Genomic DNA, 25,664 nt, shown 5'->3' on the forward strand with positions numbered 1-25,664 from the left:
AATGCCAGCCAGTGGTCAGAAGCACCCGCTGGGAAGCATGCTAGCACTGTGTTTAGCAATGTTTTTCAGTTTCAGGGGATGCGGGCTGGAGCCTGTAGCGTCTTTTTCTGAAATTTCCTGGCCCCTGGGGGGCTTCGACATTCAGTAACAGATTTGCAGCTACATCAAAGCTGACGGAGACAAGGGGCGGCACTGGGGGGCTTTGCGCACCCCTAATTAAAGTGTTTTCAACGTAAAATTAGTAGTGTTCATGAATACAAATGGAGAAATATTAGTATTAGTACTCAATTTGCCCCCTCCAATGTTGAACTTCTTCTATTTGCCCCCTCTATACTCACATCCTGGCTCCGTCCTACAGTGTTCTCATCTATATATGCCCAGTGCCTCCTGATTTCCTGAACTAGCCAATTTCGAACGTTCATGGATATTGTCACTGTTACCTGCTATTCCAATTTCCAATGTCTGCTCAGTGGCGCCTCAAGCTTCTGTAATAAAGCTTTCATTTCCTTTTCAAGGAAGGCGTTGAACATGAAAACAGACTTTTCGCCGATGTCTGTCCTTTATTGTCACGAACAGAACGAAATTGTAAGACTCGGCCAGGAAATACATGATAGGTACAAGCTATTGGTGACTGGCTATCGTGCCATATTGCTGTGCCTACTGCCGCTATTCAAGCCTCTGTTCTGTTCATCCCTCCTTGAGCTTCAGTAGCGAAGTATTCGTTCCTCTTTTTGGAAGGGTGTTGTTACCGACGTCCATCGACAAGGTATCATCATCGTGCCCAGTATACCTCCTAATCCGAAGTCTGCTCCATTGGTTGTGCCTCGAGCTTCTGCAACAAAGATTTCTTTTCGTCTTCAGGGAGGGCGTTGAACATGAAAACAGATTTGTCACCAATGTCATCCTGTGTATCAGGAAATAAACAGAATTGTAAGGTTCAAAGGGGAAATATACAATAGCTCCAACTGATGGTAAATACTTGTCATCGGAAGGCAACTGTACCTTGATGGGCTGCTGAAATTTCCTCGCGGCAAACACGGTGAATAGTGCCATCCACACTCCTAAAAGGCCCAGTTTTGCCCCATCATCCATTAAACCAGACTGCACATGTCCAAGAAACAAGTGTATGAATGCAACTGGTATTCTTCCCTCTGTTATTTTGTTTTAGCAGGGAGCAAAAATGAGCCTACTCCACTTGGGAGCTACTACTAAGAGATTGTGGTTCTAAAGCTCAAAGATACTATATACCAGGTGTCCAAGAAGAAGGATAGGGATAACAAATGTTAATATCCCAGCTTCCAGTTTCCCGTAGCACAGACCTGCAAGTGCAAAGCTTTATCAAATCAGCCAAATCAAACAGAACACTTGATGTTGACTTATTGAGGTAACACTAGAGGAATAACAATAATGGCAATCAGCTGAACTGGGATGTCAGCGCTGCTTTCATTCAGCTTAATGTAAGTAGCAGGACAAGAAAACAAACACATGATCAAAGATTATTACTAGCAACATCACTGACACGTGATGCTCCAACTGCTAAGCAGAGCTGCTGTGTACTTACCTTCTTTGAAGACGAGGCCAGTGAGCGCCGCGAAGGTGGGCCCGACGAACCAGAGCGCGGCGGGGTGGTCCAGCACGAACTGGACCAAGCCCTCGTCGAGCGGCCGCGCGGCGACGGCGTAGGTCCCGACGGACCCGACCACGCCGGCGGCCCACAGCGCCTGCAGGAACCGCTTGATCGGGGTGACGTATATGTGGATCAGCAACAGCGACAGCCCCAGCCCGGCGGCCCCCGCGGCGTAGAGGAGGTCGGCGCTCTGCCTGATGGCGTCGCCCGCGGCGTTCCCTCCCGGGAGGAACGCCCCCGAGGCGGCCACCAGGAAGGTCGCCGCCGCCGTCACCAGCCCCGACCTGTAGAGCAGGACCTGCGCTTGGTTGGTCGAATCGAGTGAGACAGCGCGGATGCAGAGGAAGGGGAATAGAGAGATTTGAGAGAGATGGATGGAATCAGAGGGTACCTCGCGGATGTCAGCGTCGTCGACGGACCAGGGGCCGTAGACGCCGTTGTAGACGGCGGTCTGGTCCGCGGAGAGAGGCCCCGCGCGGTCGCCGGCCGCCCTGAGCCGCCGCGTCCCGCCGCTGCGGCCGAGGGGCGCGAGGAGAAGAAGCTTCCGGGGCGTCGAGGAGAACCTAGGGGGAGGGAGCAGTGGCGCGAGCCGCAGCGGGAGGAGGAGGGCGGTGCTCGTGGCCATGGCTGAGGCTGTCTTGAGTTCTTCCTTTCTCCTGGATATTTTCTGGTGTTCCGTAAAGAAGCCTCGGACGACGACGACCGGTCGCGCGATTTTACGTCTTGTTTTCGCTATAAAATTCTCCTTTTGTCCACGTGACAGGGCGACAGGCCCAGTGAATCGTGCGTGCAAGAAGGCTGACACGTGTAATACGCACGTTATGATTTGCCAAGGAAGAAAAATTCTTGCAAAGCACCGGATTTGATTACCGAAATCGGACTACAAAGTCTAAGTCTGTGGAAGTGTTGTAAAATGCGTGAGAAATATGAAAAAGAATAAGCTAGGTAGCGCTTTAAATGTCTACTCGTAGTTTAATTTATCTGGAAAAACTACACGTACAGCGAAAAAGAAATATAGTGAGCACGTCTTCTTATTGGGCCAATCCTACAATTAAATACACGCTCCTCAACCGTCAGTGATGCATAGTGTATTAGTGATGTTTTTTGCCACTAAATAGAAGTCGATCAAGAAAGTATATATTTCTGGCTGTGGATGCACTCGACTTCTTTTTTTTACAGCGTCGGTGCACTCGCCTTGTCCTTGCACGCATCTGTCTTGCTTCGAAACAGCGCAAGAAATATTTCTCCCGACAATCATGGGTGCACACCAGAATGAAGAAAAACTAAACTAAAATCCTATTCTAAGATTCATCTCCAAAGGCCCAAAAAATTTAGCACAACGCTGGGCTTCTTTCAGAGAAGAAATAAGCAAAGAAGAGTTGATGGGCCTGGGGATCGTCGCCCGCGGAATGCTCTTCCGGAGTCGCTTGACTGGGCGGGAAACAAAAACGAAAACGGTGAAGCGCCAACCACCCTAACCCAAATCGCTCACTGCCCCATTTCGATTTGGGGGAAAAGAGAGCCGGCGGCCGGAGCAGCGGCGGCGGGGGTGACGAAGATGCCTTCCGGCTACTCGTTCCCGACGATGTCCCCGGCGCAGATCGCGGAGGCTTTAACCCAGTACGGCATCTCCCCCCTCGCCAACCTCCGCCCCGAGGACATCGCCAAGCCCCAGCCCGACCTCCTCTCCGCCGTCCTCTCCCGCTTCATCGCCTCCTTCGTCGACTCCCCCGGGTAACACACACACACCGCCGCCGCCTCCCCCACTCCCTTCCTCACTCGCCCACCGAGCCAGATCCAACTGCTGCTGGGGTTTCTTTCCCGCAGGGACGACGGCGAGGACGCGCAGCTAGGGTTCAAGGAGCTGGAGGCGCTGGACAACCCGGAGCACCACGCGGAGGGCATCCGGGCGCTGCGGCTCTACAACAAGTCCCGCGCGTTCCTCGACTCCATCCAGGTCAAGGACTTCACGCTCGCCGACCTCCTCCACCCGCACCCGAACCGCGTCGTCCAGCTCCTCAGCGCCCTCGTCAACTTCCTCTTCTACAGGGAGGACAAGCTCGGCCTCCTGCAGCCCATCGCCGACCAGGCCGCCCACTACCACGAGCGCAGCATGGAGCTCAAGGACAAGATCGCCCAGGTCTTTCCCGCTGCTTTCTGTTCGGAGAAATGCTCATGGAGAGGAGGGTTCTTACATTTCCCTTTTTGTTTGTGTGGGATTGTGGGGTTTCTATCATGCAGCTTCAGAAGGAGATTGGGGACCATGAGCTTGCCGAGCAGATGGATGAGCCCATAGTGCAGCAACTGGAAGCCGAGGTCAATGGCCTGCAGCTGAACGCTCAGGCTTACAACAAGAAGCAATTGGCGCTGCGAGCGAAAGCCAAAACCATCACTGAAAAGAGAGAGGAGATCCTCAGCAAGGTGTTGATTCCTGCCTTGTGTCAGCATCACTTTCTGTTCTTCATCTTTTGAGGGCAATTGATTTTTTTTTCCTGACATCTTACCAGCTAAAACTCTGTTGTGCTACTAAGCTTATGCTCAATTTGGTTGACACACAACACATGATTAGCAAACCCTGTTCTCATTAGCCACGTACTCTATTTTACTGTAGAGCCATAGATTTCATTACACCGTGAGCAGTTTGGTCAAACACATGATTAGCAAACCCTGTTATCATCAGCTATGTACTCTATTTTACCGTAGAGCCATAGATTTCATTACAGCATGAACAATCTCTGATTTCCAGCATCGACTTTAGGAAGCCATAAACTCCAGGCCAAAGGTCCATCCTGTAGAATTTATCATCTTAAAAGTGATCTTTATGCTTAATTGTTCAAAATTAATTTTGGGTTCACCATTTAGTCCTGAGCTAGAGTATACTTTTTGAATGAGGACATGTAACAACTGATATATTTCTCTGGCTAACTTAAAGCAGTAGCTAACTCTACAATGGTGTATCAGTTGCTTTTATGTTTTCCTGGTGCAGATAACACAAGCTGATTTTGAGTTGACGAAACATGCCCAAGAAAATGCCAAGTTGCTGTCTAAAGTAGTTCAATCCCCACAAAAGATTCAGGTGAGACATCTTTTCTAATTTACAGCTGGATGCTAGGCTCTAAAATTTTGTACTGATTAGAGAATCACCATTGCACTCGATCCTGTAATCTGCCTAGTTCTGTGTGACTGGGTTGTGTTTCTGCTGCAGCATAACCACTTAACCAGCCTTGTTAACCTGCTACATTACTTGTTCCAACACAATTTGACTCAGGAAGGGGACTTGGTAATCCTATTCAGCTTGTAAATATTAATCCTACCATATATCAGGCTTGGTTAAACCTGTGATCTACAAAATACACCTTCGACTGGTAAGGGTAATGCAATACTCCTAACTGATAAAGGAACTTATCGAGCCTGATTTTTTCCCATAAAAAACTCGGAGGCATTGCTTGATGATACTCAATGTAATTTAATTGCTTCTTTACAAGTGTCCTTTCGAAGTACATTTAACTTTGAACTATTATCATTAGAAACAATCTGTATAAGTGCAATTAACTGTGTTTTTTTCCCTGTTAAAGAGGGCCCTGGAAGAGAAGAAAACAGCTCGTGCCCAGTTGAAGAACTCTGAGAAAATGGCAGTGCAAAATGTTCAAGAGAAAACTGCCACTTTAGAGATATACAATAAGGTATCCTTGTTCCACTTTTCATTAAACATGCCTTACAATTCTTGGAGGCATTTGTTTACGCCCATTGGCTGCCATACAAGTTATTTCAGCCTTTGAGTAAAGAAAATGGTATCAAATCTATTAGTTCTCCTGCATGTGGGTCTCTGAGGTCCATTTAGTTTCCTGATATGATATATCTCTACGCCGTCTTAATTATTTGTTTTTTCACAGCTTCAGTGGTGTTGGCTTGTATCAGAGTTGCACTTACTGCTGTTCCTTGTTGTTCTTGTATCCTAAACTATCTCCATGTTGCAGGCTTTTGAAAAACTGGCGAAGCAATTCTCTAAAATCCAGGACTTACAAGAACAAGTATGGTTAGCTGCATAGCCTGATTGCATTATGGAGCCGGATTGATTAAATGAAGACTGACTGCTTTGTTTGTTATAACTGCTAGGTTAGTGCTGCTAAAACAGTTGAAAAGGAAGTTAAAGCACTCAAAGCTAAGCTTAATGATGAAAGTGCCTCAATTATGTCCCTTGATGCGAAGATTGTTGAATGGCAAGGAAAAGGTAGGCTGTCACTTATAATAGTATAAATGCATATATGTTTTCTCATCATTGCTTAAGTATTGTACTTTCCTTCTTGAAAATATTTTTTTCCTTTGCACTATTGCATGATTCCTGTCCATATAGTACTTGAAGCGGAGGAGCGTCTCAAGGCAAAAGTTAAAGAAAGGAATCAAATAGTTGCAGACGAAAATCAGAAGCTGGTTGCTTTGAGGTCTGAAATTGAATGTAAACTGCAGTGCCTTGAACCTAGAGAAAGGGAAGTAGAGGCAAAGATCGAGAAGGTAATGTGTTTATTCTGAAATTTTTGCTTGTTTGAACTAAATGTCTGTTTGCACTTGGATGGAGTGTATTTACCAAGACTGTTAGTACAGAAATGCAGTAGCAGTTGTTCATCACTTTGACGGTTAAAACCTGCAGATTTAGTCATGTATTTTTTATTAATTGTGTTATCTTTCTAAAATAATAGCTGACATATTGCATTTCTTTGTGTATTTACATAGGCCTCTCGTGTATGTGCGGAAACTGATTCAAAAAGGACTGCTGGCGCAGCAGAACAACAGAAAGTGCGCGCAAAATTCGATGATATTTTGCAAGCGGTACGTATAAGTGATAACACTGTTACGCAAAATCATAAATAGAAGTGAATGCATTTAGAAAATCTAAACAATTGCTAATATAGTTTCTCTCCAGTATAAGTACTACATGGATACTATGAACCCTTTCCTGGAACGCCTTGAAGACATGGGCAAAAAGACTCCGCAGAGGTTAGATTGCTGAGCCATCGAGGCTGCTTTGTATAAGTTTTCTCCATTTAATGAAAATATATGACTAGAAGTTGAACTAAATATATCTTGCATATTTCATAATGTATACTAGCAGGTAAGAAAACATTTTTGTTGTTATTTCCAAATGTGCAGGCTGGCAGGGAAAGGTTCCTCTGATTCTGGACCATCTGCAGTTGCAACAAAAACCACAACCAGAGCCAATGCAACAAGCAAGAAGTTGAGGGTTAGGATAAGGACATGATGTGGGCTTCTTACCAGCAAAAGATGCCGTATATCTTGTGGGCACGAATGTAGGAAAACCCTGTATATATTTTTCTGTCAATCTTAGCATGATGCTGTAATAGTGCCTCTAGCTATTACGTACTACTAGCTAAATGTCCGTGCTTTGCTATGAGATTAAGAATCTGGGCTCATGTTTTTTAAAATTTCTGATAAATAAGAAAATAAGAATTATCTCAAAATATTATTTTTGAAAAACAATTGTCTTGAAAGTCATCAAAACCAATCAAGAATAGTCAAAAGATCGTGATACGTATAAAATGAGTGGCAATTAGATGAGTCCGTAGTCATTAAGAGGTAGTCTTGTTGGAGTGAACTCGTGACCACCAATTTAGATCTTTATAAGTGTAAAGCTAAAGATTTACGGAATTATATGCTGGTTTGCTTCGGGACAAAGCAGTAAGTACTGCATGCTGTTTTCTGGAACGAGACCAAAAACTGACTACTCATGTTCTCTTTTATGTAAATAGACTCCACTTTTGGCACTGTTTAATTTCTTGTTTTGGGCTGTGATTTGTGATCTGATACCACTGCTTCATGGTCTTACTGAAACAATAGAAACCTGGCACTGTTCCTACCATTGTCCCCGATAGTTTGTTCCTAGTACATATATTCTCGAGGAAGCAGTTCAGTGAACTGATACGATACAATCTTGTTTTGAAATTTTCCAAAGAAAAACCTATCTGCAGTAACATGTCTCTGCTGTCAATCTAGTAAATGTGATAATTAACCTGTGATGCTTGGCACGGCAAAGAGAGGATTTATCTGAACTTGGAAAATCACCACCGCACACAATTTATTAGTGCCAGCCTCTGAATTCGGGAACCTAAATTTGGAACCACTCCTGGAGTTAATTACATCCAGAACGCTTGAGCATCAAAATCCTTATTGTACCTAGACACTCTGTAGGAGCGAGCCGGTCGGAGAGCCGTGGCTACGGGCTCGCCGTCCTCGCCGCGCTCGACACGGAAAGCAGTCAGCCGGAGCAGACGCTTGTCGCCGTCGCCCAACCACTCCTCCCCCGCCTTGTCGTCGTTGTCGTCCCCCTCTGGCTGAAGCCGCTCCATAAGGCAGTACTTGCCCGGCGCCATGGGCACGAGCTTGGCACTGACATGCCTCCACCCCGCCGCTGCGTCGAGCTCGTCGACGCGGAACAGCTTCTCCTTACCGACATTCCACTCCGGCCATGGCGCGGCAGTGAGGTCGCCGGTGCAGAGGCGCCCGTCCGTGTCGCCTATGTCGCCGGCGACATGGAGGCCGACCCACGCGTCCATCTCGCCGTCGTAGTGGGCGTGGCCGACGACCGGCATCCCCCAGTCCCCGCGCCGCGTCCACTGCCACGTCGCCGTGTCGAAAGAAAAGGTCGTCGCCACCGGCGCGCCGCCGGGATACGGCCACTCATTGACGGACACGAGGACGTCCCGATTCACCACCGCGTGCGCCCCAATGCCATTGACCTCGGTCAGGAAAGGGAGCACCAGCTTGTCGTTCCAGCGCCACGGCGACGAAGGCGACAACGGCCGCCGCCAACCCCACACCAGTTCCTTTTCGTCGTCGTCTTTGCCGGCGCCAGGATTGTGATCTGCGGCGCTCAGGCAGTGCAAGCCGCCGTACTGGCGTCTGGCGTGCGGCGAGCTCCACTCGGACTCGAGCAAGTAGAGCTCCTTCTCCCCGACGGCGACGGCCGCCTGATAGCCGCAGCCGAGGCCTTCCGGGAGCCGAGGCGATACCACCATCGCCGCCGTCTCGGTGTCGTAGATGAGGACAGCGCCCATGTCGTCTTCTTCACTATTGTTTTGGTAACAACTTGCATTCCTCTCTACGATCGTCCTTTGGTTCAAGAAAGAGCTAGCAGGGTCTTCGATGGTATGGATGACGCACGGGAGAGTACAATTTTGGTTTTCCCAATTTTGGAGAATGATCGAAATTTTAACTCGAATTTGAGTAGACTGAAATCCAACCCAAGTTTGAGGAGAATTGAAAAAAAGGTTTTATTCTTGTTTTCAATTCACGTGTTGCTGAAGTAATTTTGGCACATGTACAGTGATCGAACTGAGTAAACTGACTGAAATTTATGGAATTTCTGACTGTGAAACTACAAGATGAGTACCATGCATGTTAATTCTTTCCTCAAAAGTACTAGCAGTAGTTCTGATGCGATCGTGACACTTTCCCCAGACCTTCCACACAGCACAGAAAGATTTGAGAAGTGACGTGAATTAGTTACAACAAAACAAGTAATAATTACGTGCGATTAACACCCCATCAGAATTAAGTACGTAGGTAGCATAGTACAAATGAATGGTTAATACAAAAGGAATAATCAATCGATCAATCAATGAATCTGCACACATATGAATCAATTGATTCTTCACACATGTATATTGTGCAAGAACATTTCTTTGTACATTTGAAGCTGGAACATGGATCGATATCCATGATCCATCAGCGAGCTAGTGTCGACGGCTATGCTAATCTATGATCTATCCATCAATCCATCTCGCTAGAAAAGAAGTTCGTCGATCAGCTCCTGGAGACCTGGATGCAGCCCTCCGCCGCCACGTGCAACTGCTGACCCTCACACGCCGCCGCCGCCGCCGCATTGGATGCCATCGCCATGTAGTCATCTTCTACGTCGCCGTCGATGCCGAACAGCTCCTCGTACGTGCACTCCATCCGGGCGTCGTCCTCATCATCGCATCCTCCTCCTCCTCCCTGCTGCTGCTCCATGCCAGCGCCGCTTTCATCTTCCTCGGCCGGATCTATCACTTGTCCGGCGCCGCCCAACGTCTCGTCGTCGGACAGCAACTGGCGCTCGATCTCCTCAAGCGCCAAGCGCCACGTGTCGTCGAGGATCGGCACCTGTTGCTGCTGCTGCGTGCCTTGGATGTCGTCGGAGAAGTACATGCGCTGCGTCTCCAGATACATCATCCAGCGAGCCGTGTCATCCAGGACCGGCTCTTCTTGCAGATCCACCGCTGCCGCTCCGCCTTCCATCGTCTCCATCTCCTCAAGCTCCTCAGGCATTTCTTGTCGCAGACACAGGTTCTTGCGTCGATCTGCCGCGTACAGCTCGTCAGCGGCCGCGGCCTTCCTCTTCTTGGAACCAGCCGCCGTCTCCTGGAAGTGGGGCGAGCGGTGGAGCTTGCAGAGCTCGAGTTGGCCGCCGCCATGCTCGGGCGCGATCCCGAACTCGGCCAAGATCCACCCAGCCCTTTCGTGTTTCTCCGACGCATTGCTCCTGACCATGTACGTGAGATTCACCTTGTGGCCTCCGACAGCGCTCCCTTCCACGGGCACCGCCCCGATCTCCGAGTGCCACTTCTTGTTGCTGTCGCCGCCGATGATGCGCGCCCGCCTCCCGGAGTTCTTCTTCTTGCTGGCGTAGTGCACGGGGCTGAAGAAGTACCACTCGGGCTCCTTGTCGCCTCTGCCGGTGCCGGGCGCGGGCGCGAAGGACTTCGCCAGAGTCTCGGGATCGGCGGAGTACACGTCGGCGACGTGGATCGCGCCGACGTCGCGGCCGGCGCCGGTGATCTTGCCGTGGAGGCAGATGTCCGTGAGCTCCTGCTCCGAAGGCTCGAAGGTGCAACCTGGAGCGGCCATCCTGAATCGCTGACTCGAGAGTTGAGTTGCCGGCGTCGAGAGCTGATCAGGTGTTTCGCGCGCGTGGTTTAGGTATCGAGAGGGGAGAATTAATCGATTAATGCTGCCAGACGCAGTGCGCGCATATATAAATGGGAGGGAGGGTTCCGGAGGTACTATGAGCCTTGAACTCGTACTACGAGCTAATCACGTACTGCAGAATTAATCCGTTTTGTTGGTTGGGTAATCGATTTACTACCGCCTTACTGCTGTACGCTATTGTGCTTCATGCATGCTTGTCGATGCTACTACTTAGCTAGCTTTAACTAGGACTGAAAGAGACCATCGATCGGACAATGAAAAAAAAAGGAAATATGATCCTCAAATTAAACCATGCTCACTCCGTTAAAAAAAACAAAAGCGTATAACTTAACTTTTGTTGACCAAATTTACAGAAAAGTTTTAAATTAATAATCTTTTCTTGGTTTTTTTAGGGGGGGAAATCGGATTTAATAATCTAAGCAAAAAAAAATTCAGACTTAATAAGTTGCCTTGAGGGCTTGAGGTATCGGCCTATCATGTTTATTCACTGATATGATGTGGATACAAGGATACACTACATTTCAATCCGTTGTGACTTTGGTAATCTCGACTTGCTAGCGGTTTTGGACTGTGACAACCGTAACTTAGCTACGTGGTCATACGTATTGAGAGCAAGAACAATAGTGGGCTATAAGTTGGGTACACGAATTTAAATACTATATTGGTGGTTAGTTGGATGAAAGAGAAAAGGAGAGAGACGAAAATTGGGCTGTTAACTAGTAGCCAGCTGCTACACGTGCTCCTAGGCACACTGTGAAGCTGTAAAGGGGGCCTGCTATTAATAAACTAGATGATGCCCTGCACGTTGTTGCGGAAATTTTTAGTTAACATACGTGAGGCCACGTTGTTGAGAACATACATGAGTAAAAAGTAGTAACAAAAGAATATCCAGTGAAAATGTATAATGGAAATGTATGATAGATTATAAATTCTTCATTTAGTGGAAATAGTTTGATGAAAAGTAGCATGCATGCATGTGCAAAAAATATGAGTTTTTCACTAAATAGGTGTGAACAAATTAATGGCGTGATGATGTGGTATGCTTGCATGTTGAGAGAAATCAAGTAGTGGGTTTCTCCTACTTAGATATAAAAGATTAGAGTTTTCTTATAGCCAACTTATTATATATGCTAGCTATCATATTATTTAAAAATGACATGGCAGCAGGTTAAACTATTAATCTTGCCCCGAGCTAAGTAAATCCATTAAGCCGTTTATTTAACGTCCGCTTGTGATATTTTTTGCTCTATTTAATTTTAAATTTGTCGTAGTGATCTTGTTTTTTAATTTTGAATTTGCCGTAATCCCGGTACATTTGATAGTGAATGTGACACACACATCGACCACATGTCAGATACCACGTGGCTAAAATTCTCGTTGCACTTGCCGCCTCAGTTTCTCGACCCGACAACCACTTTAGATTTTTATTTAATTTCTTAACCAACTGAATTGGTCAAAATCAATAAAAGCTCAGTCAAAACCGACCTTGGAGCGGTGGCGCCATCGAACCAGAGAAAGCCGAAAATGTGAAGCCCATCCACGGCCCAGCCTTCGGCTCACCACATGTTAACGTGGTATCTGACATGTGGGTTACATGTGTCAAATTCTCTGTCAGACACACTAAACCGACGATTTTTGGGTTGTTTGAGAACATATGCCTCAAGAGTGTTGGTACTTTCGCGAGAAAATTTGTGTCAAGTGGTTTTGTAGAAGCATAGTCACAAAATGTATGGTTCTGTGAGATTTACTCCCATAAAATATATATTCTAAAATATGTTACACAACAATTTGTGTACCAATGAAGCGCGGGGGAGGGATAGGGGGGCAAATGTAACACAAATCGAGCCTTACTAGTTTGCGTCAACAGTTTGATGTCTATTACTCCCTCCGATATCCGATACATAATATGTTGTACTAAGTTCAGTTCAAGACACTTATTATTATGGATCAGAGGGAGTACTTATTATCTCGTCATATAAACTCACATTATACATATGCTAGTAGTTTAATTCGTCAGCCGGCCGGTCTTGAGATCGATCATCATGGTCGACCATGGTGTGCCGTCCTGCTAGAATTGCACAAGCACCGGTGAGGCTCCCGGACGATGAAGATCTCATCCCCAACGCTGTTATACACGTCCTGGTTCCGGTGCCACAGCCAAAGCGCGTGAGTCTCGTTCTTGGCCTGGAGGATGCCGTGGCCGAAGCTGCTCTCCCAGTAGGCGTTGTACTCCGACTGCCGGTCCCAGCAGAACTTGCCCTTGGCACTTTGATTGATGATGTACTGTGATTGCCGAGGTACTTAGGAAGGTACTGTGAATTCCAAGATACTTAGGAAGCTACTGTGATTGACGATGTACTTAGGAAGGTAATGTGATATTTCTGTGATGTATTTGTAATTGATGACGTACTTGTTAATTGTTTGTTGCAACATCTTGTGCATATTGACAAGGTACTAAAAATTGATGAGGTATGTTGAGAAGATACTTTGTACTTTTCCTTGTAATCGTAGTGTAGATGAGTATTGACGGCGTACTTAAATTGATGAGATACATAGAATTGATGATATGTTGACATGTACTGTAATGTACTTGACATGTACCCTGCTGTACTTGCTATGTGCTACGATGTTCTCGTTTCATAAGTTCATGTACACGAGGAATTTATAAAAACTAATAATGTACAGTCCATGTATCATAATGTACTAAATATATACTTCAAAACATGTCATGTACCGTAATGTACTTAAAAGTGGGGAGAGAGAAAGAAAGAAAGAAAAGAGAAAGAAAGAAAGAGAAAGAAAGAGAAAAGAAAAGGTTGTCGGGTCATAGTAGTGTTAATCCTTTGCTCTAATTTAAAGTGTGAGAAATTAACTAAGAGAGAAAGGGGAAAAAGCCAAACATGTGGCTACGAAAGAGGAGGTGCAAATACTTGGGTGGCACAGCCACCGCGTTAAGCCCAGCCCCCCAATTCTAAAATTTAGCCGGCGCGGCCAAGATTTTAGCCGACGCCCCCAGGCCGCACCTATCTCTGTGTGGGGGGCGGGGGGGTGTCGGCTGAAGCCAAAAGGCAATGCGGGCCACACCTGTCGGCGAGATAATACAAATTTTCCTCCAAATTTTTGCCGGCTTCCCCTTTTCCCTCCACTTCCCCCCGGCTGGGCGGCCAATCCCGCCATTTCCCCATTCTCACCGCCGACACCACCTCAAAGCGCCTCGCCGACACCACCACCGCCCCCAAAAAACCATGCTGCCGAAGAGGTATGCAGCGTCTCGTTCCACGCTGGTCGGCGACGCAGCGGCAAACAAACCCAAGGAGAAGGAGTGGTCGCCTGGGATGGGCAACGTCGACTGGGCGGCGGATTGTACCCGCCGCAGCGTCGAGAACGCCTCCCGCCGTGAACGGGAGAGGAAGGCCAAGGAGAGAAACGCCGACCTGGCCCGGCAGAGGGTCGCGGCCTCGGCGCAGATGGCGGAGAACAAGGCTGGCACTCCTGCGTCGCGGCCACCGTCTGGCCAGCACTGGAGCAGCAGCAGCCAAGGGAGTTCTTCGTCGTCCTCGTCCCCGTCAGGCATTTCGCTGGTGTCGCCCCATATGCCCCATGACAACCATGGAAATGCCACGCCGTCCCTCTCGCGGTTCTCGTTGGACTACCACGACACCGATCCCCTCGGCGGCTTCAACCCCAACACCTTCGCCGCGGATCCCCTCGGCGGTTTCAACCCAAACGCCTTCGCCTCACCTCCTCTGCAGCGAGGGCCTCTTTCCTACGGCGGTTCTTCGCCATCCGCCTCCTTCCAGCAGTTCCCCGCCGTTGCAGCCAGCCCACGAGCAACCCGTTCGGCAGAATGTCGCAAGGCGACTCAATCATGGCCGACATGTTCAACAACGGCTCCCAACACGCCCACTACACCTACACACAAGAAGAAGAGCCTTACGCCGCCGAGGACGCCGAAGAGCGAGAAGAATGGGCCGACGGGACAGAGGAGCCCGTCGTCGCCAAGCCAAGGGGGAAGAAGAATGGGCCGAGTGATTTCACTTTATTTAAGTTTGATGTTATTTTGATCGCCGAAACTTGTGATGAATTTGGACGATTTGATGATTTGGGCCGGCCTGTGAAATGGCAGCAAAACTTTGTTTGAATTGTATTTTTTGAGGGCTGACATTTCAGGGGTGCGGCTGAGCCTCAAACGAAAAGGGTGCGTCGGCGTCCCCCAATTGGGCTGGCGCCGGACGCGAAATGGGAGGAAAGGGGGAGGGGCCGAGTGGAGATGTTCTTACAGCAAGAATCATAAATCCTAAGTCAACCGGCTATAACCAGTTCGACGTCAGAGAAATACCATCGGGGGGAGGAGCTAGAAGAGAGGAAAGACAAAGAAGCGGGCGTTTCGCGAGTCGCCCGGCTACAACGCAAAAAACGAAGGCCGGAGCCCGATGCGACCGCCGGAGCCGGCGATTGCGATCCCGTGCGTCTCCCTCGCCTCCCGCGATTTTACCTCCACCACAGCGCGCCAAATCTTCCCTGTGTCGTCCCAAATTGCCTCGCGCGCCAAATCGAAGAGCCTCCATGGCTCCATCCCTAAATCGCCGCATCCCCACCCTAGAACTGCTGCTGGCGTCGCATCAAGGAGGGGATGGGTCAGCAGTCCAAATGGGCGCGTGCGCCGGCGCCTCAGTTCGTCCCGCCAGCGGCGCCTCAGACTGTCTCGCGAGCGCCTCGTCCTGTCCTGCCGTCGGCGGACCTGGCACTTCGATCTGGACGCCCCCACGACCACAGCCATCCGTGGAGGCCTCCCGGCATGATGGCTGGCCGGGCTGAAGCAACCGAGAGCAGGTTCTTTCCTAGGACTTAATTGAGGTGACAATACTTTTATCTGACAGCCTGAAGAATCTTAAGTACTCCGTACTAGAGAGTAGAGAAACTTGACATTCTTGATCATTACCAAGTTTCAGCTTGCAGAGTCGAGGAGCAAAGAGGAGAGCGAGCTTTGATCTGAATTTTGCATCTGTAGTTTGAGGTATAGTGCTCTATGTATACTCCGCTTCGACTTGTTCAGTTCTTGGTCCGATGGAGTTTGGACTCTTGGAAGAATTTGCTTCTCCTTCCAGGCTGCATGAATTAGTTGCATTTTCTTGATCTGAGATGGCTGTTGAACCATGCCTGAGAGGGGCAGGAGAGTCTTGTAAACAAAGCTTGTAAGCACTTTTTGAGGAACATAGAGCACTTTCCATTTGGCTACATGCAGGTTGAAATTGAACCTGCAGTAGCATTTTCTGTTGGCTTGACAGCTTTTAGTCCAAATGTCTTCCATTTGGCTACATTTTAAAATTGAACTTGCAGTACCATATACCGTTGGGGAACTCAGAAACTAGCTGCTTCTTGGCACGATCCCTGCATCTATTTTTCCCTTTTTACAACCCGAAGGGTTTTGAGTAGTAGAGAATCGCAAGCTTGACATTCTTAATCATTTCCATTTGTAATGGTCACAAAGATACAACACACAATGGATCACAACAGATAATATATACCTGTAGGCATTAAATATTTATGAGCTAGCCCAATAGCCAACCTAATAGCAAACTTGTTGTATGAGCATTTATTTATGAATTTTAGGTGACATGGCATGGCCTTCCAGCGACATTAGAGCATCTCCACTCGTGCCCCCCATTCGAGGTCTGACGTTTGCTCGCATGGGTGCCGGCTAACTTTTTATTTTAAGGGAGAGCTTGGACCCAGTCGCAACCCCCATACCAAAAAAAAAGTTTTGCGACATTTTGACAAACACCTTTTGGGCGTGATCGCGCGAGCAGGGGAAAGAGGCCGAGAGTGGCCATGAACGGCGACGAGCCCGCTCGGAGCTGCAGCCGCGTCCGACTGCTGCGCGCTGCACGCCGCCGCTCCTACCCGGGCTCGCTGCTTGCCTCGTTCTGCCGCCCTCCCCGCGATGCCGCCCCGAGCTGCTCGCCGCGTGCTGCCGCCGGCTGTTTCCGATGATCATCCGCCCTGCCCCAAACGTGCGCGCGTTTCTTCTCCCCTTGCCGCCTCGAGCTTGAGCTCCCCGCCCCGAGCTGCTCCCCGCGCGGCCTCTCCTTGACGCCCGCCGGCCGCCGTCTCCCGATCCCGATTCGTGTCCAGCAGCATGCTCTTGCGCTGGGTCGACGACCGCCACCACCGAGCACCGCCCTTCCCCGTCGATTCGAATTCAGGAGCCTGCTGCCGCTTCCGCACTACCGCAGGCCAAATCCCTATATCCCGCCACCGGTGCCCCCCTTCCCCACGAAATCCGGCCACCGCATCATTTTCCCGACCTCCCCGAACCACCGGCGCACCGGTATGCGCACACATGCCGCTTCCCCGCGGAATCCCGCCAACGGCGCCCTCTTCCCCGCGAGCAGCGCGGCAGAGCAGCCTCGAGCTTGGGGATGGCGAGGAGGTCCTTGCGGCAGGCCGTGCGCGCACGCCGTGGGCCTCTTGGGCGGCGGCGCGTGGCGAAGGCAGCGGCGGCGAAGGCAGGAGCAGAGGAGGAGCTCGAGCTCGAGGAGGGCGGTGGCCGCGGATGAGTACTAGGGCGGCCGTCGTTTCTGTAGCGCCCGTGGTGTGGTTCTAGGATGCGTGTCCTGTTTTTGTTGGTTGTTGTGTTAGCCGGCACCCCCCGCTTGCCCCTTTTGGTCTGGGTGTGGCCTGGGGCGCCGGATGTTTTGTTGGGTCTTGCCGGCTGAAAAAACAAATTGAGAGGCGCGGTTGAGTGGGTTTTTCGGCGCCGGCGTCCCTATTTGGGCTTTGGGGGGCCTTTAAAGGGGACAAGTGGAGATGTTCTTAATCCTACTCTAAGGGCATCTTTAACAATGGATACTACACGGGTACCAAGAAAATATTAGCCAATATGAAGAAGTGATACGTATCAAAAGTACAAGTAACCACTACTACACGGGTACCAAGAAAATAGAGAATATGACATGTGGGGCCATCAAAGAAGAGAAAGATATAAGACAATAAAAAAACGTATTAAAAAGGAAGAGAAGAAAATTAGTATCAACCATCATTGGAGATGCCCTAACTGTCGTCCGTCCGTGTGGTCTCTTTAGGCTACAGGTGTCAGATTACTCCAGTCCCTACTTTTAATACTTCATAATATTACTCCAAACACCTCAATTAGAGTATTAGAGAGTATCAACAAATCTGAACCTTTGGATCTGAAAAAGAACGATCTAAATTAATTCTGGGTACTGTAGAAGAGCTCTTATTTTTACCTAAATAATAGGAGAGTATCACACTGTATATTAAAAATCTAAACAATAGGAGAGTATCACACTGTATGTTAAAAATAAAGTTGCTCTTTACGGGTAAAAGGAAACATATGAATGATTACAAACAGGTGGTCTGACCACTGCTGAAATTGTCTCTTGTCCAAAAAGATACATGAACTGTTCAGTGCAGTACACGTTTTGATGTAAAAAAATCATGCAACAATGCATAGTAATTCTAATCAAAGCTCAGGCACTAAGCTAGATACTCATTGCCTCAGTTATGCAAAGACCGCAGTATGCTACCTCAAAACTCTTACGCCACATGCAACTCACTCTCACATGATCAAAACGAGGACATGGCATGCCGCTGCCGGCTGGACATGGCAAGCAACTCTTCAAAGGCCCACGTAATTCCGCTAGTAGTCATCTTCAAGTACATTTCTGAGGAACTCCAGATCAAAACCGCCGCAGTCGAACTCATCAATGTCCATCGCGTAGTAGTCAGATTCATGAATTTCACCAGCGACCAACCCAGTTGAACCCCCTGCACCGTTGTCGAAGAGCGACCTGGGTCCGGTTTCCTCCAGAACACTAGGGCGATGTGCACTGCCGCTGGCATCCTCCGCCATCTTGGCTTCAGGTCCCTGCTGCTCGCCTTCAACTTGAGCTACTACAGCGACAGGAGCTGGCATTTTGTAGTTGTCATCTTGAGGTACACTGAAGGGAAACATGTGGGCAAAATCCCCGCCGCTGTCGACTCCAACGGGTTCCGCCTCCACGTAGCTGTAGTCAGCAACACTAACTGGCACTTCGTTAACTCCGATGGTCATTGTGTGGTTATCATCTTCAGGTACACTCACAGGAAAACTGTTGGCCCAATCCCAGCCGTCCTCGACTATGAAGGGCTCAAATTGGGTGAAGTCAGCCATAGTTTTTGAAATAAATATTCACGCTTTCTGACACAGAATCCCATAGAAGGGTTAGGTCCATAGGATATGGATAGTCTTTTACAATGCGATAAAATAAAGCGACATCGTGTCTATTTTTCTTTGCTAAAGAGGTATTTCCATGGGTTTGTCTTGGTATCGTGTTCATACTGTCGTATTGAATGATCCGGGTCGATTGCTTGCGGTGCATATAATGCACACAGCTCTAGTTTCTGGTTGGGCTGGCTCGATGGCTTTATACAAATTAGCGGTTTTTGATCCCTCTGATCCTGTTCTGGATCCAATGTGGAGACAAGGTATGTTCGTCATTCCCTTCATGACTCGTTTAGGAATGTAGTACTTGTTCAATTCCACGTCGTTGATGCCCGTGTCCATCATTTCCTGACGTCTGCCCTGTGGTGCCTCCGGGTGATCGGCATCCGCCTTTCTCTTGATGGCCGCTGATGACGAGTTCACTGGGATTGGCAGCTCAGTCTCTGCTCCCTCGACTTCTAACATGAAGCCGTTTTGGAAGACACTATCAGGGACATCCATCACCTGCTTATGAACAATTAGCATGGTCATTCCTTTTGCATAATCACAGAAATTCTATTCTCCCTTTGAACAATCCATTTTACATAGTACAAGTAGTAATTCATTTCATTTTTGTGAAAGGGGGATACTACCTTGGACGCCCTTTACAAGACCTCTTTGAAGGGGAATATTAACACCAATAAGTACTTTGTTAATACGTGGTTTTTATGACATGAAACTCAATTTGTATCACTAGATTTGTCTTTGATAGTACTTAATATTAATTATGGTTCCGTATCATATAGACCACATATTAGTTTAGTAATTATTGGTCAAAGCCTTGTCTTAAAAAAACTAATGCATCATATATTGGTAAAAGGAGAGAGTATCAGGGAATTTATCATCAATAATACCAGGGGATTTAAAAAAAAGAGATCAGGGGATTATTCAGGCATGCCCTACTACTATCCTGTATACTGTGACAACACAAAATCGCAAGCGAAGCATGCATGTCTTCTTTTTTAGATGATCGATGTAAAGAATCAACAGTTTTACAATGTCATGTGCCAAAAGGAATAGCAAGAAAGAATGTCTAGTACCAGGAAGATGTTACATTTCACTGGATATTTCAAACATGGTACTAACATAAATAATTCCATGCTTCTGTGCTAGAGCTAAAGAGATAATTTTAACAATGTAGAAATTGGGTAAATCCAAGAGGGTTAATTAAGCTCAGTGTGATAGTTTTAATGAACTACTCATGAGAATGTTTTACTGGGCACGCAGTCTATTTACCATTGAAAATTACTAATAGTTTCAATTGCATTTTCACCAATTCCCTACCAGGTTTGGATTGCAGATTTCACCTAGCATATTTTAAGCTCACAATGTTATCTGATAAGTCATTTTTGAAATCTTCTGCTTACAAATTGCACTACCTTTCAGATGTCCAGACATTAATTTGGACACAACATGAGGGAAAACTGATCAGGAAAGGGTCTTCAGAATCTATGTAAAAGCGAAGGCCGGAAAAAAAAAACTGCTAGAAGTACGTAATCTTACCTGCTGTGTCCTTCTCTCAAATTCAGAAATTATTGTGGGAGTCAGCTCTTTGCTCACAGCAACTAGACCAGGATGTCCTTCCAACTCGTCCAATGAAACTGTTCAGTTTAACAATGAGAAAGGCAATATTAGTGCTACACAAGATTATTTCCACTGAAGAAAAAGGAAGGAATGCTCGAAGTGCTGAATCACTCGGTGGTATTACTATTAGCCTCCGAGACTAGTAAATCAGAAGCAAAACAAGCTCCACGGATCGATGAAAAGAAAACAAAAGAAAGCAGCCCTGATCATAAACAGTATCCAAACCCAATCAAGATTCAAGAGCACTACAGCTCGTTGTGAGGCTTGCAACAGGACACGATTGCTGGAGAGTAGGAAGCTTGATGCAGAGAAGGACCATGGAGGCGGTGGTAATGATGCTCCCGGGCGACTCAGGAGGCGCCACCGCTTCTTAGAGACCTCCGGCCACAGATCTCCTCGCCGCCGCCGGTGGCCTCCACGGCCGGCCGACGACGGGGCGGGCCTCCCTTTCTCCATCCCTGCTCCGCCCAGCTTCTCTGCTCCCAGTTCGCGGCCGCCGCTCTTGCTCTCGGTCGCGCCGGCCAGCGTGCAGGTGCCCCCCTGGGTATCTCGGCGGCCAGTGACGGCTTGCACGATTGCAGCGGCGTTGTGGGGCCTGGGTCCGGAGTTGCAGCGCGTGGTGTGGCCAGCCAGATCCGCCGCGCGTCAGGCCCGGATCCAGCGCCCCAGCAGCGGCTCTGCTGTCGTTCGGAAGCGGCGCAGCGGGCCAGTTCCAGCGGTTCTGTGGTGCTCCGGAGCCTTGCTCTGTCGCGGCTCGCTGCTGCCTCCGGCTTAATTCACTCGACCGCATCAGCTGCATCTCTTCCCCATCTGGTTTGTGTCTGTGCACTGATCAGAACTTGTAAAAGAACGTTCTAACTAACCCAGGCCACTCAAGGGAGGGGGGTGATTTATGGGTCGTCAAATCCACCCAAATTTGTCGCCGCCGACCACCGTTGAAGCCCTCCCCCATCAGAACCGGCAACCCAGCCCCACAATGGACCCGATCAATAGCTCAGTCGGGGCGGGGCGAGGCGAGGCCATGGACTTCAAGCGAGCCGTAGCCAGGTGGGGCGACGCAACTGAAAAGGAGGAGCATCGTCGGCTGCAGGTCCGGTCGGAAGGCGCAGAAAGCGTGGTCCCCTCGCCAAGACTTGCTAGGCTCGCCCGGTTCGAGATGGAGCTTGCCGCTGCCTGCTAGCCGGAGAGCTCCCCCTCCCCTTCCTCTCTGGCAAGGTCGCTAGAGAAAATAGGGAGACGAGGCAGCGGCGAGGCTTGGAACTATAGCAAGACGTGGAGGGGAAAGGAAATAGAATAGGGCGGAGGGGGGAAGAGCCCCTCAACTATTATCAGTTTATCACGCAATTCATGCATTACAATTTACAACGACCGACCACCACAGTGCCCGAGAAGGCATAAATCAAGTGGTTCCAAAATCCAGAACCTGGACCTTTTTATGCTTGCCAACAAGAGTAAATTTCACAAAACCACACCCTTTGAAGTTAGGTTTTCAGTCAGGCACAACTATAGGGGTTTTGCCGACATGTCGGTTTTGCCGTCAAAATTGCTAGTCAGACGGATTTGGGTTTTTTGAAAATGATTACCCCTGAAGTTGTGGCTTTCTGTTGCAAATTCCTAGAGTTGTGCCTGACTGAAAACCTAGTCTCAAAATGAGTGGTTTTCTGAAAGCCGATAATGTCTTTCAAACTCTTGAACGCCATACGTGACATGAAATTCTAAAAACAAGTACCACGTACATCATCCTTCCTTTTATGTAAGGCTTCATTCTAAATCTTGATTTTTTTTTTGAAATGGAAAAATCTTGATTTTTCAAAATTGTAATACGACGACTTTTCAACTCTTCTATCTTAAACCGTGTATCACTTAATTGCAAGTCTCCCATGTGTTCAAAATCTGCATTGACTGCATGGTTTCTTGATCTTCAAATCTACTGGCCAGAATATAGATAAAAAAACTTATTCAAAATACGTGATATTCGTCTTGGTACAAGGGATTCTTAAATTAGAGCCTACATGCATGCATGGAAGGAGATAGTAACTTAAAACCATCCATTATTCTCCATATATACAGAGTAAACCTTGGGACACCTATTTTCTTTATTGGATCATAAAATATTATTTCTCTACCTACTGTACTATTCATATATAATTCTTAAGCATACGAACCTAGCTAGCATTACAGGTGCGTGACTTGCCGCTATGCTGGAAGGGGATGTACATATGACTTTATTTTTTCTCGTTACATTTAATTTGTTGGGTAGTTTGTTTTCCAGACAAAAGAAATCATGTAATTGTTGGCACCTTTATCGCATTTCGTGATAACGATGTAACAGGTTTAAAATTCGATCGATAGGTACAATACCGGTGACTTACTGGCCTAGCTAGCTGAAGGAGCTAGATCAGTTTGCCGGGAACTGGATTATTCTGTTTCTTTGGAAAACCTGCATGCATCGGTTTATTAGTAGGCAGAGAAATATTTTATGTGGAACCAGTAGTGCTCCGTATTAAATATTCTGTAGCCCACGAGTTGCCGTAGGTGGCAAAGTATAAGGCAATTAGTTAGCACCCAAAACTAGCATTCTACATCTTCTTGTCATCAAGGATGTAACCTTTTTTCAAATGAATAAAGAGGTTTTATGTGTTAATTAAATACCAGACGTCGACGGACGATTATATCTTTACCTGAAGCAATCGACCTATCCAATCGAAATTCATCGGTTGTGCTTCGAGATTTTGCGACGACGGAGTCGATCGCGTTCTTTTCTGTCTGCACAATGACGAATGCACATTTTCTTGGTTGGGTTATTCATGGAACGTGGGAAAGGGACTAAGAGAATAAAAAACACAGCAGTTCGATCGCGTACCAGATGACTCTCGCCGACTCCTGCGGCGAAGAGGTTGGAGTCATTGGCAGCTGCCTTCTCGCCGTCCCGCGATTCCTCCGCCACAGCCGCGGCCTTGCCCTTCCCGGTGTTGGAGGCGGAACCGATGGAGAGAGCCGGCATCGGCGCCGGCGATGACATGTCACCGCCGGCGCCGGGCAACTCATCATATACACTCCCACCGTCCTCCACATCGCTTCCCTGCACCTCGATCGAGCCGGCGGAGCTGCTGCCGTCTGCCGTTGATGTTTTTGGATCCGCACGTGCAGGTGCAGTGCGATTAGACTTGTACACCTTCCGGAGCACCAGCTGGTCGGTGCCCTCAGGCTGCGCTAGCGCGAGCGCGATCTCGTGCATGCACCAACCTGTGGATTCAGCTGCCGCCGCAGGTCCCGCCGCCGGCCTGTAGGAGAAGTTTTTCTTATGGCACAGCAAAACGGTTTTACCGTCCGCGCATACCATGGAGACACTCACGGGGCCATGCTCCTGGTGCCAAATGCCCTCCCCTACCTCACCTTTACCGATATTCCGATTAACCTTGCGCTGCTTGCGCTGGTTCCCGGCCGCGGGGCTGCCGATGAACCACGTACTCAGCATATCTGGAGATTGCCGGAGGCCTTTCACAAGAACTTGGGGGCATTTTGAGTAGACGTCCATCCAGTTAAAGAAAGCCGGTAAGGCGGTACCTCTGGCGAGATATCTGTAGACAATTAAGGCAAAGCTGATGAGCTGCTTGAGAGCGGTCGACGAATTCTTCGGCTCCGCAGCTCCCCCCTTCTTCCGACGAGCCTCCGTCAACAGCACAACCTTCCCCGTCTGCCGATTAGCTCCCGCCTTCACCACCGCCTCCGCCGCCTCCTTCATCTCATGCAGCCTTCCCGCCTAATAAGCTCGGGACCGCCGGTTGGCGACTTCTCCTCGTCCACCACGGCCGGCGCCGCCACCGCATCCTGAGTAGCCGCCTCAGCGGCGAGCCGGACCGCCACCTCTTCCCGCGGATCATGGGGTAGCGGGCGCGGGCTAATGTCTCCGAACATCCCGACGGCGATCAATCAACTGGTATCGTCGAACGGCGAGGCGGGGTGCACGAGTAGCCGAGTAGGAAGAGCAGCTCGTTGGCAGTGTGGGTTTACTCTGGGTTTGGCGTATGACTTGCTTGCGAGAGAGGTCCGTCGGTCTAATATATAAGTAGCCGACTCCGAGAACCAGTGCTTGCTTGTCAAGTGCCCCACGTGTCGCCAGCTTCATGATACAACGCGCCCCAAATTGAGTATGATTGAGTTTCTGGCTGAGATAATTAGATTTGACTAGAACTGCTGCTGTGTGTTGGGGAAATTGGAAGATTCCTAATGCCTCTTATTTTGATAAGAAACAGATTAGAGACCCTATTAACACCCTGTTTTCGGTTTGTCACTGGTTACCGTATTGGGATGGACCAGTGACATTTTAGTTCCATTTAGTAGTACAGGAACGTGACGTCGCTAATATAAAATGGTTCTTAGCTTCGCAGTTTGCCATCCAGTACTTGCAGTTTTTCGGAGAAAGTAAAATGACGTGCGGTAAACGTAAACAATGTACTACTAAATGGAACTAAACAGTCTGAACAGGGATATTCTTGTTTCGGAAAGCAAATGTAAATAACAGCGCGGCCGGGCGATAAGAACGAGGGTTGCATGCGGACCGGCGGGATTTGGCGCCTGGCTAGTTGGACCGCGAAACAACACGTACAGTATACTGGTGCAGAGTGACCGTGCGTTATAACGCAAAAACAAAATACGAACACAATGTGTTTCTATGAACGGATGAAAACAATTAGGTATGTACAGAAAAGTTTTTTTTGTAAGTTGTAGCTTTTGAAATTCAAAACGATTCAAAAAATACGCAAAAAAAAAAGTCAAGTCATTGCACAAAGGACTTTTGGTTACACCACAGAAAAATATTTTCACACTATATATTGTTTATTTTATATGGTAAAGATGGCTTCCATTCCATGATCAAATATCAAAACAATACAATCTTTTCAAAGAGGTACAAACGAATTTTGGAGATATTATTTAATCCCTTTTTCATTTCTTCAATGATTAATTGGAATTCCAATTAATTATTTTGGCTGACTGTTTTTACATAAATAATAAGTAAAAAGGCAGTAGGAACTAAAACTCCTATTCAAGGTACATATAAGTTAATTCAATATAGCCAGCCTTTGCTTAAATATGAAGTAATGTACATGCTTAATTTGTAGTCTTACGAAAACAGTCAACCTAATGACAGTTCTTGTGAATGACACACGGGTGGGTACCGTGCATTGCGATGGAGAAAAAACA

General features: G+C 48.1%; 4 protein-coding genes and 1 long non-coding RNA gene across 7 annotated transcripts; 2 read left to right on the top strand and 3 right to left on the bottom strand.

Annotated features, from left to right (window-relative positions):
* Positions 1-425: 425 nt before the first annotated feature.
* On the bottom strand, positions 426-2,341 carry LOC100846578. Its single transcript, XM_003562287.4, has 5 exons — positions 2,019-2,341; positions 1,562-1,925; positions 1,249-1,319; positions 1,003-1,101; positions 426-904 (listed from the first exon to the last, which is right to left on the bottom strand). Exons 1-5 carry the CDS (start codon positions 2,250-2,252, stop codon positions 794-796), a joined length of 879 nt encoding a protein of 292 aa, XP_003562335.1. The 5' UTR covers positions 2,253-2,341; the 3' UTR covers positions 426-793.
* Positions 2,342-3,090: 749 nt separating this feature from the next.
* LOC100843844 (kinetochore protein Nuf2) lies at positions 3,091-7,068 on the top strand. Its single transcript, XM_003562278.4, has 11 exons — positions 3,091-3,361; positions 3,455-3,767; positions 3,869-4,048; positions 4,614-4,703; positions 5,203-5,310; positions 5,605-5,658; positions 5,744-5,858; positions 5,982-6,139; positions 6,359-6,454; positions 6,549-6,622; positions 6,776-7,068. Exons 1-11 carry the CDS (start codon positions 3,186-3,188, stop codon positions 6,882-6,884), a joined length of 1,473 nt encoding a protein of 490 aa, XP_003562326.1. The 5' UTR covers positions 3,091-3,185; the 3' UTR covers positions 6,885-7,068.
* A 2,377-nt stretch (positions 7,069-9,445) lies between these two features.
* Positions 9,446-10,528, bottom strand: LOC104581929 (NAC domain-containing protein 17). Its single transcript, XM_010231104.1, has one exon. The coding sequence runs from the start codon at positions 10,526-10,528 to the stop codon at positions 9,446-9,448; it is 1,083 nt and encodes a 360-aa protein (XP_010229406.1).
* A 4,417-nt stretch (positions 10,529-14,945) lies between these two features.
* On the top strand, positions 14,946-16,026 carry LOC112271581. The gene is made up of 2 exons (XR_002964789.1): positions 14,946-15,466; positions 15,562-16,026. It is a non-coding gene; the product is annotated as an uncharacterized LOC112271581 (long non-coding RNA).
* Positions 16,027-17,997: 1,971 nt separating this feature from the next.
* LOC106866245 lies at positions 17,998-21,773 on the bottom strand. 3 transcript variants are annotated; one of them, XR_002962476.1, is made up of 3 exons: positions 20,685-21,773; positions 20,379-20,476; positions 17,998-19,340 (listed from the first exon to the last, which is right to left on the bottom strand). XR_002962476.1 is itself a non-coding variant. In XM_014899514.2 (3 exons), the coding sequence occupies exons 1-3, from the start codon at positions 20,776-20,778 to the stop codon at positions 18,948-18,950; spliced, it is 561 nt and encodes a 186-aa protein (XP_014755000.1). In that variant the 5' UTR covers positions 20,779-21,765; the 3' UTR covers positions 18,768-18,947. The 3 variants fall into 3 exon arrangements, 1 of the variants encoding a protein (XP_014755000.1); XR_002962477.1 differs by having other exon boundaries at positions 20,776-21,772; XM_014899514.2 differs by having other exon boundaries at positions 18,768-19,340; positions 20,709-21,765.
* Between the last annotated feature and the right edge of the window lie 3,891 nt (positions 21,774-25,664).

The sequence above is a fragment of the Brachypodium distachyon genome, chromosome 1 (assembly GCF_000005505.3).
Source record: "Brachypodium distachyon strain Bd21 chromosome 1, Brachypodium_distachyon_v3.0, whole genome shotgun sequence".
Taxonomy (NCBI): Eukaryota; Viridiplantae; Streptophyta; class Magnoliopsida; order Poales; family Poaceae; genus Brachypodium; species Brachypodium distachyon.